This window comes from Aplysia californica, unplaced genomic scaffold, assembly GCF_000002075.1.
Source record: "Aplysia californica isolate F4 #8 unplaced genomic scaffold, AplCal3.0 scaffold00816, whole genome shotgun sequence".
Taxonomy (NCBI): domain Eukaryota; kingdom Metazoa; phylum Mollusca; class Gastropoda; order Aplysiida; family Aplysiidae; genus Aplysia; species Aplysia californica.
In genome coordinates, this window is record NW_004798086.1 from 193638 (window position 1) to 204385 (window position 10748).

Below are 10748 nucleotides of genomic sequence, written 5' to 3' on the forward strand. Positions count from 1 at the left end.
TGACAAACAAACATTTGGCGCAAGTTGTGCGTGGGGGGGTTTGTTCGTTTGTTTTTTTTTTCAACTATAGATTCTATCTCGATCCTAATAGCGGAATAGCGGATCAGGATCAATAGAAATAGAGGACAAAAATGGAAAACTGGCAACCCTGATATATAAATAGTTACTTTTGATTGCCTCTCTATAACAACATTTTTTTCTGGTTTCCACGATGTGGTTATAGAAAGGCTTCACTGTATTTTTATTCACTGGACAGTTTGTTCAACACTTGTGAAATCGCTTTCACTTGGTTCATTATCTTCGGCACATGGTCGGGATGCAAGTGATCTCTGAACTTCTGCATGAACTTGTCCGGATGCCACCGGACCTGCTGGGACCTGAGGTACTTCCTGTACACCGGTGACTTCTTGTCCGGCATGTCGCAGAATAGAGTCTCCGCGACGCTGTTCAGGCTAAGATGAGGCCAAGGGACCACCAAGAGAAATTCAACGAGCACACGGGACCTCCAAGATTTTTCGCCTTTGTTCGAGAAGGCTAGGTGTACATCTTTCCTACCATTAGATCAGGGGTGTGGCTGAAAGACAGCAGTAAGAAAGAGCCAAGGAGTAGCAGTAGAAATGCTGCAGAAAGAGTCAGGTGCCCAGAGGAGGGGGTTGTTAGAGAGCAGGAAATGATGTGAGAGGAGAACATTTTAGATAAGAAAATTCTCCAACGGTAACTAAATTCGAACATGGTTCCCAAGTCCCCATTTTTTCCTTATATCTGTCCCCGTAGAATTATGCAAATTAGGCCAAATTATGCACACAAAAAAAGCAAAATTATGCAAAATTTATGCAAGTTACCGTAACACCATTCGCAACATGTTTTGCACATTTTCAACTCGAAGTTTCATGATTCTCACATTTTATGTACAGAAAAATTGAAAACAGAATAAATCAGTATCAGTAATTTGTTGTGTATTTGGAAAAGAAAACAATACACATCTGTACAAAAAATCAACAACCAAAACTAATAATCTCTGTAACTTTCAACTGTAGATCTAGATCTATAGAGGAAAGAAAAATGTTTAAAAAAAAAAAAGGACATCTGGACCTCTGATGCTGGCACATTACTAAAACCAGGGACGCTTGTCAAACATGAAACATCAGCAGACATGCATGAGAACAACACTTTTTGATGGATTGAAAATTGAGCATGCTCAAGGAACAAAATCACAACCCATAACCAAGATCTTCTAACAAGGGAAATAACCAGCATTCCACTTAAATGAGACTTATTACGGTGATTATGTCCCTTTAGTCACATGGCGCGGCGTTAATTAATTGTTTTGTGGCTGACGTGAAAAAACGCGGATAATCCAAAATTATGCAAATGATGCAGAATTACGTGAACAAAATTTTGGCAACTCTCTATAATGACATTTTTTTCTGGTTTCCACGATGTCCTTATAGAAAGTCTTCACTGTATTTTTATTCACTGGACAGTTTGTTCAACACTTGTGAAATCGCTTTCACTCTGTTCATTATCTTTGGCACATGGTCGGGATGTAAGTGATCTCCGAACTTCTGCATGAACTTGTCCGGATGCCACCGGACCTGCTGGGACCTGAGGTACTTCCTGTACACCGGTGACTTCTTGTCCGGCATGTCGCAGAACAAAGTCTCCGCGACGCTGTCCAGGCTAAGATGAGGCCAGGGGACACACCCGTAGGTGAGAGTCCGCCCCGTGGTCAGATGATTGAGCAGATGAGAGAATTTACTCTCATAGCGTTTCTTCTTCTCCACCAACTTGTCTGTGTTGGGAACGTGAGGGGGAGGCTTGTACCTTTTCCTCATCTCTTCCCTTGCTCTGTTCAGCCGCTCTTGCTCCCCCTCCCCCTCCCCCTCTTCCTTCGACTTCTTTGCTCCGCTTTCCTCACTCTTGTCTCGGCGAGAATGTCTGCGTTTATGTTTCTTATCTCTCGTGAATTGATGAGACTGTTTTTGCCACCTGGCCGACATTTCATGACGCATCCGTTCAGCCCAGTCCTCGTACGACTCCGTGCTTCTCTCCTGGCTGAAGTCTGAGGACACAGAGAGTAGAAAGACATTTTATGTTCTTGTCCAATTGTAATGCCCTCTCCCACATAACTGTCCCCTGGGATTTATGCACCCCGCATAATTTAGGAAAATTTGATCATTTTTTGCATAATTCTTTATTATTTTCCTTTATCATTCTTTGTTAAAATATAAAAAGAAACTCATAATTTCACATTTTTGGGCTCCGTTTGCATAATTTCATAATTTTTTTTGCATAAAACCACGGGGACAGACATAATGGAACATTTCAAAAGCAATTTCTTCTTTCTCTTTTTTTTTTTGACTTCGAGAAACAGAAAAAAATAAAATTTCACTATGACAACACGAAGTGGAAACAGTCTCTACGAGTTCAAAGGTGTGAAAAAAACCTTCAAATTATGTCTTCCAAGTGCGATAGGGCGAGATTCAGATTTTGTAGTAGGTGCCCCCATCTGTGAGAACCTTTTATTTTAAGTTTACCTAAGAAAAATTGTTAGAAATCTAAGTGGGCGGTTGGCGGGTGCTCTGGTGTGGTTTGCTCCTTCTTTCCTATCAAAAGCTGTCGTCCTTCTCTTTCCTGCTCCTTTTTTTGTGTTCGTTACTCTCTTATAACACCTCTAATCATCGGCACTTATATGACCTTATTATTTTTGCAAGTGCCATAAAACTCTTACTAATAAAAAAGCAAAAAAAAAAGCAGGAAACTAGACCAGAGCACCCCCTTCTCCCACCCACCCCCACCCCAACCCCTTCAAAGGAACAGTCCAACTTGTAAACAACAAAGACACAGCTGAGTGGGATCTCAATATGTTAGCGTTTTAGCGCCTATATGGCAGCTTGCACTGTATGCTTCCCAGGAAGTTGAGGTTGCTTCAGAATGCTCTCAGGTCTGCTGAGGTAATAGTATAGATTGTGAAGGAGCTTGCTATTGAGTGGGGATTTGCACTATACAAATGCTATCTATTATAATTATAATTATCTGACTGACTACCTTCCTCAGTGTGATAGCGTGGGTTCTGCTCCTCAAACTCAAACATGGCTTCTTCGTTCAGCTTTTTCCTCCACATTTCATCCTCCTCTTCTTGCCGTTTTTCCTCTTGCTGCGGAGTCTGAGAACAGAAGAAAAAAATTTTTTTAATGATTAGATAAATTAAAAGGTTCTTAGCTAGAGTAGTAACAGTTTAATTGTTTTAGTTTTAGTAGAGGTTTTACTGCGCTCGCAACTGCATAAGGTCATATGAGCGCCAGAAGATTAGAGGTGTTGGAAGAGAGTAACAAACATAAAAAGGAAGGAGGGGAGATAATGACGATAGATGTTTGATAGGAAAGAAGAAGCAAACCACACCAGAGCATCCGTCAACCACGCACACTCATCACAAGCATGTCTGTGAAAAGAATGATAATTTTCAAATGTGTTGCAGCCCATCTACACAATTTACAACATTAAGTAGGCGACCTGCTTCCGACCTGCCTGTCAGGGCCAAATCAAACGATGCAACGTCCCAGCAAACAGACTGAGATGCTCGATAAATAAATCTCACTGTAGGGAATTGAGCCCACATCTCCTGTACATGAAAGCAAAGTATCTAGCTGCTGTACCACAGGCACCGGAATGTAACTCTCAAAATGCAAGTAGATCTTAGTCTGTTTGCTGAGACATTGCATAGCTCGGTTTGGCCCTGACAGCCCACAGGTATGACAGGAAGGATGATGTATGGCCACATCAAGAAACCACTGGTCAAAGAATCCAATTGATGAGTTGAGAAGGGGAAATCAATCCATAATCTTCCAACTTAGAACATAACATGTGCCCATCAATCAACATCTCAACCGAATTGGAGTAAAGCAGTCCGCTGCCTGCCCACTATGAAACTACCCCTCAGAGACAGTGGAACATCATCTGTTCTTTTGTAGACAACTAACTGATTTGAGAAGATGTCTTCTTCCCAAGCTATCCCACACATCTAACTGCCTCTAGTCCTCAAGACAACAATTAGAACAGACATGCAACTATTACAGAAAGGCATCATGCAGGAGAGTTAACGCTCAGATGCTACTGGATCGCTAACAACAACAACCACAGGCAGGACAGAAGCATGCCCCCAACTAAATGTTGAAACATATGTAGGCCTAGATGGGGTGTTACACATTTGGAAATTATCATTCTTTTCACAATTGACTGTGGTGAAATCTGTGACTGAACATGGAATTTCAAGAAGAAAACGACTCAACATGCAGGTAGCCTACTATTGTATTCACACGCAAGTAACGAGGCATAACCAGCAACTCAACTCTACAGAAAAAAAGTAGTTCCACAACTGATTTCTGCACTTACCGATGAAGCTTTCACTTTGTCCTTGACAGCTGCCACAAGGTCATGACCTGTGACCCCGTGGCAGTCCTCCATGTCTTGACCCAGCGGGTAGGCCTTCAATAACGGAATCACCATCCCATCAAAAGCTAGAACATAATAAAGAGAAAAAGACGAAAAGTTTAGTTTTACTGACAGTTGTTTGTTTTACTAGAGGTTTTATGGCGCTTGCAACGGAATAAGGTCATAGAGCACCAGAAGATTAGAGGTATTACAAGAGAGTAACAAACACAAAAAGAAGGAGGGGAGGTAAGGACGATATATGTTTGATACGAAAAAAGAAGCAAACCACACCAGAGCACCCGCCAACCACCCACTTACTGAAAGTTTTACTGTACATGCAACAAAAACAGGACATATGAGTGTCATTAAACAGTAACATACAAAGAAAATAAGGAGATAGTTTTAGTTTAAATGAAAAGAAGACAACTCAAAAGCAGCAATACCTACTGCAGGGACAAAAGTAAACTTTATAGTCGAGGTTTTTTTTAGGTAGTTTTAGTTTCAATTTAAAAAAGACGACTCATAAGCAGCAATGCCTACTGCAGGCATGAAGGTACATTTTTTAGTCGATTTTTTTAAAGTCAATTTTTTGTTTTTTAATCCTATTTCGAGCTCACTTTCTTTTGCCGTTGCCAGGTCTTCCTCCAATGCTCTGAGTGCGGCCAGGTGAAGGGGCAGGTTGCCACTCCGGTCCAGCTGGTCAGGGACACAGTCAAGCTTCAGCAGACACCTGGTTCGTTTTTTTAGTTTTAGTACACGTTTTACGGCACTTGCAACACAATAAGGTCATATGAATGTCGAAGAATAGATACGTTACAAGAGAGTAACGTACACAAAAAAGGAGGAGAGATAAGGACGATAAATTTGACAGGAAAGAAGGGGCAAACCACACCAGAGCACCCGCCAACCACCCAACCACCTGGTTTGTTTGACAGAGTAAAACGGAGCACATTAACACGGCAGCTGTCACAAAGTGGAAGGAAAGACTAAGACAAACGGGCAAAAACAATCAATTCTTTTTAGTCTAGTTTTAAAGGGGGTTTTTTGGGTTTTAGTAGAGGTTTTAAGGCACTCGCAACTGCATAAGGTCATATGAGCGTCATAAGATTAGAGGTGTTACAAGAGAGTAACAACCATAAAAAAGAAGAAGGGGAGATAAGGACGATAGATGTTTGATAGGAAAGAAGAAGCAAACAACACCAGAGCACCCGACAACCACCCATCTCTTTGAAACTTTCAGTATTTCTCAAAAAATCATTTTGATAGACAGCTATGCAAAGCGTACGCATCAGATTAACAAGTAAATTTCCTCTTTGAAAGTGGCGGCACAGAGTTCCACACATCGTATGGATAGTAAAACATTACGTATGGATAGGGTTAACACAACAGCGGTCATAATAAAGTGAGGAAAAGAAAAAGACAGAGGGGGCCTACAGACAGAGACAATATGCTGTTTCTGTTTTAGTAAGGTTTTACGCCGGTAGCAAATGCATAAGGTCATATGAGCCACAAGGGGTGGATGTCAAAAGAGAAGTCCATACAGGTTCAGGCTTACTCTGGTCACCTCTCTAGCCTCAACAGCACAAAGTCTGCTTCGACTATCAAGGCACCCCGGAAAAAGCAGTTCACAAGAGAGTGACAAACAAACAAAAGAAGTAGAAGGAAAATGACGATAGCAAGGATGAAGAAAGAAAAAGCAGCAGTTCCCCCTTTGTTTTTCTGGCACAGTATAAGCATGACATTGAAAAATCAGCCCACTTACAATTCTACTGTGCGTAAGAACATGTTAATATCCCCCTCCCCCTTTATTCCACAATGGGCCAAGTTTACTTCTGAGTGTTTTTCTCTCTCTCTCTCTCTTCCTCTCTCTCTCTCTCATTCTCTCTCTCTCTCATTCTCTCTCTCTCTCCCTCCGTCTGTCTGTCTGTCTCTTTTTCCTTCTCCCTCTTTCCCAATCCCACCCCTCCTCTCTCTCTCTCTCTCTCTCTCTCTCTCTCTCTCTCTCTCTCTCCTCTCTCTCTCTCTCTCTCTCTCTCTCTCTCTCTCTCTCTCTCTCTCTCTCTCTCTCCCCCCCCCTCTCTCTCTCTCTTTCTCCCTCTCTCTCTCCCCTCTCTCTCTCTCTCTGTCTCTCTCTCAGTTACCTCAGCATGGCAGAAGAACCGTATCGAGCACAGTAGTGCAAGAGGCCCCTGCCTCGTCCTAGAGTGACATTGATTACGTCAACGTTGTGGGACTCCGCGTAGGACTTGAGTTTCGCAGGCCGGTCATCCATGACGTACTGCTTCAGCTTCTTCTCAACCCCCATGGTGCCGCCGTTGACTCCACTCAGTTCACAGACACTCAGAGTGGACCGTCAACTGGAAGACCAATAAAGTAAGAATATATGTGAGGCGCGCTGAAAAAATGACTTACTTCTCAGATTTAAGCGCGATTGAAATAGATATGTCAAATTTATAGGTTGAATTTTTACAATTTAGTAGTACCCGGCCATAGACAGCAAAAGAACTTGTCATTATATATATATGGCCAGCTCTATTTGGACTCGAGTCTGAAAATAATTTTTATCTATTCGGACTCGAGTCCGAATATGGGTTTAATCTATTCGGACTCGGGTCCGAAAAAAAATGTTTTATTTATTCGGACTCAGCTTCTAAGTGAGTTATATGTGAGTGTAAGGAATATAAATGTCGTCGGGGGATTTTACGTAAAATCAGAATTAAAACTAGTTCTAAAAATGTTACTAATTTTACAGTGAAACGCGGATACCACGAACTCGGATTGGATTCAGTGAAAAGAGACTGATTCTGTGTTTGGGATTTTCTAGTATTGGCCCCAATGATTAACTAGCCTACCCTATTATCCTACAATCCCGCAATCCTACACCCTACCCTCTAACTCTAACCATAAAATTACAGACATCATTAGTCTTGAGACCAAAACTGGAGATTGATCCCCCCCCACCCCCACCCCTTTTCATAAAAATCATCATGATAAGTCGGATTCAACTAACACATAAATGTGAGGCAGCATGGTAAAATCAGGCGTTCGTCAAAATAATGAACTAGAAGAAACAGGTGAATTTCCGTTTGTTTGGCATTTTGTATCAAATTTTTTTTTTGGCTAAACATCTTTTTTATCTCCATTAAAAAACACATTTCAGTGTGGATTTTACTGAAAAATGCTGATTAAAGGTGAAAAACATTAAAAATTTTCCCAAAACCTCTTCCCCCCGCAAACCCAGAGTGCAATATCGCTACGCGCAATCTCATTGGTACACATAATTAACTTTGCCCCCTGCAAGGTTAGCTGAAAGTTAGTCGTCGTTTTGTCCATGATACTAATGATGCAGGGAGGGCCAGTTTAGATAGATCTAGATCTAGTAACTGGATATAATAACGCTCAAGCCTCGACTGTTATCACAGTATAATCGAAAAAATGTTCGTAAAAGCTGGAAATACTTAGGAACAAGGGTCACAAGTCGGAACGGACGTCATGCAGGACTCAGTTCAGATTCCGAATATAAATTTAGTTCCTTCGTATATATATATATATATGTTAGTGTTTTAGTGCCTATAAATGACTGCTTACACTGTATGCTTCCTAGGAAGTTGAGATTGTTTCAGAATGCTCTCAGATCTGCTTGGGTGAATAGTAGAGTTGGGGTGAGCGGACGGACGGGTTCGTTACTCGCGGACTCAGTCAGAGCGAACGGGTAACAGACGGCCATGAGAGCGAACTGCGAATCTCAAGACAGTTAGTTTTTTTGGGTCCGCTCCACAATTTGGCTCTCTCAGCGAGCGGACTGCGGACCTCAAGCCTCAAGTCAGTTCGTTTTTTGGGTCCGCTCCACAATTTTATTCACTGGGCAGGCGGGCAAACAGACAAACTCTAGCAGATGAGATACTCGACGCGAGGTTAGGGCCCAGGGTCTATTGTTTGTTAATTAGGCCTGATGTGCCACAGGGAGTGAGAGAGGCTGGTGACGTAGTACTATGTGTGTAACATTTCACCTCGTGCGTGGGGCACACTGTGTACGTTCCAATTATCGCAAAGGCGGGGGGGGGGGGGGGGGAGTAGTTAAAGATGAATAACTTCCTTCAGTGGTGTTATTGAACTCGCTCTTTATTAAGATTCAAAGGGTGAAATCCTTTTCCACAACATGACAAATATATTCAACACGACAATTTGAACTGTAACTAAAAGGTACGAACAATGAGAATGGATGTAATGACGATTACTAATAGGGCTGAAATTATCTTAATATCAATTAAACAAATCAGCTTCAAAGAGACATACATGGTCCCATCCATAGGATGGTGTCATTCAATATTGTGACACTTCGGTCCCTTGATCCTTACACACACATCTATTCTTAGTTAAACATGGATACAAGCATCATGTATGAAAGATGATTACAGTGCGATTGGATGTGTATTGTTCCCTTCCCCCCTAAGTTCAAATGTTATGGGATGTGTATGGTTGGAGTGAGTGGAAAAGGATGATGGACAATCTGAGGAAGGGTGAGAGATGGGTTATTTTAATATCTATCTATTTCCCTCTCCCGGGGAAAAGTTTTATAGGGTACGTTTAAAACTGATGGCTCAGATGATCCGACAATGGAAAGTGAAATAAATGATATGAAATATTACGAAGCAAAAAATTATTGAAAGGTTCATGAGACACCGGACAAATCAATGCAAAAGGATGAGGAGGAAAAGTTTAAAGAAGTCAAGAGAAAGTGAAGGATGTTTTGAGGATAAGAATGAGATGGATCAAGTAAATTAAGGGAACTGAATATAGCGAAAGGTAGAAATCCGATCTACCAACTGCCGGTGCCAAAGCTGCCTCGTAAGGAGCAAAGGGGAAATACAAGAGTTGCAGCGTATGAATATAATAACCACTTAATAGTAATAGTTTCACTTGTTATGTATGGTTCAGTATTTAGTAATGTCATTCTTCCTGTGATAGCGGGGTCCCAGGGGGCATTGCTCTAGCTTCCCTGGCTTGTTGTGGGAGAGCAGACGGGCTAGTGCTGCCGGGAGTTTTTTGTGAGGCTGATGACCTGTCAGGGATTTCGGGTTCTGATGCCGGCTCGACATGGCTGTCAGGCACAGCTACTGGCTCGGCCGGGCTGTCAGGTGAGGCTGGTCCTGTGTCAGGTGTGTCGGGGCTGTCCGGCAGGACGGAAGTTGATTCTGGGTCATGCCGCTGAAGCTCTCTTGGGCCGTTTGCTTGTTGGGACTTCTCTGGTGGTAGTGACGGCGATACTAGGGAGTCAAGGTCGGGGCCTTTTCGTTGACGGGTTGATTCTGGTGTGATTGGGGTTATGCCAGTGATGACTGTAGACGTTTTGTGGAAGGGCGTGAATTTCCTCAGGTGCTGTCTGTTTCTTAGCGTAATTCTACCTGACCCGTTGACACGTTCGACGTACTGGTGAAATTGCCTGACTTCGGTGACAACACCTGTCCTTTCCCATTTCCTTGGATGGTTTCCCACTAGATTTTGCACCTACACATGGTCCCCCACTTGCAGTTGTGGCAGCATGCACGTATGTTTGATCCACTTTTCAGGGCTTCGTGAGTGCCTCTTAGCAAGGGCCTTTTGTCTGTACATGAGTGTTTCTTGGCACGTATGGTGGGGGCAGTACCGACCCATTGGGATGGGGATCACATCCCTAATTGGTTGACCAAACAGGATAAGAGCAGAAGATGATTTGGTCTCAGTGTCAATCGTGTTTCTGTACATTAGCATGGCGCGTAGGAATTTGTCGACGTCCAGTGACCCGGCTGGGCCAGTGTTATCCATCAGCATGCGTTTGACGGTTTTGACTGCAATTTCTTCTCTACAGTTGCCGTGTGGATTTACCACAGGTGTTAGCCTGTGGTGGACTCCCCAAGACTTCAGGAATTCTTTTGTCTTGCCTTATGTGAATTGTGGCCCACCATCTGAGGTTAATTCCTCTGGGACGCCGAAGGTAACAAATGTCTCGCGTAAACGTTTGATCAAACCCTCAGCACCTGATTCTGATCTGAACACCATCGGCCAAGATGAATATCTGTCGACAATGACAACATAATCCGTGTTGTTGTTCGAAAAGTAGTCGCTGCATATTTTCTGGAATGGGTAGTCAGGTGGTGTGACAACAATTGGTGGCTGCATTGGGTTTGATTTTGCTGCTCTGTTGCAGTGGGTGCATTGATTTCTTGTTCTGGTAAAATCAGCGGTGATGTTCGGCCAGAAAACTGAACCTGCTGCCCTTGCACACATTGCACCTACACCTTGGTGCGCTGCATGGAGTGCGTCGAGGACGCTTCTTT

At 42.8% G+C, this 10748-nt stretch overlaps 1 protein-coding gene across 4 annotated transcripts in view; it reads right to left on the reverse strand.

Annotated features, from left to right (window-relative positions):
* Positions 1–1297: 1297 nt before the first annotated feature.
* Positions 1298–10748, reverse strand: part of LOC101852802 (NF-kappa-B inhibitor-like protein 1) — a 15398-nt gene continuing 5947 nt past the window's right edge. For all 4 annotated transcript variants that reach the window (XM_005109787.3, XM_005109786.2, XM_005109784.2 and 1 more), the window contains exons 2-6: positions 6573–6788; positions 5049–5161; positions 4393–4517; positions 3049–3166; positions 1298–2062 (exon numbers count right to left, since the gene is read on the reverse strand). In XM_005109787.3, coding sequence (XP_005109844.1) covers positions 1470–2062; positions 3049–3166; positions 4393–4517; positions 5049–5161; positions 6573–6736 — 1113 coding nt within the window. In that variant the 5' untranslated portion in view covers positions 6737–6788 and the 3' untranslated portion in view covers positions 1298–1469. The remainder of the gene's footprint in view (positions 2063–3048; positions 3167–4392; positions 4518–5048; positions 5162–6572; positions 6789–10748) is intronic.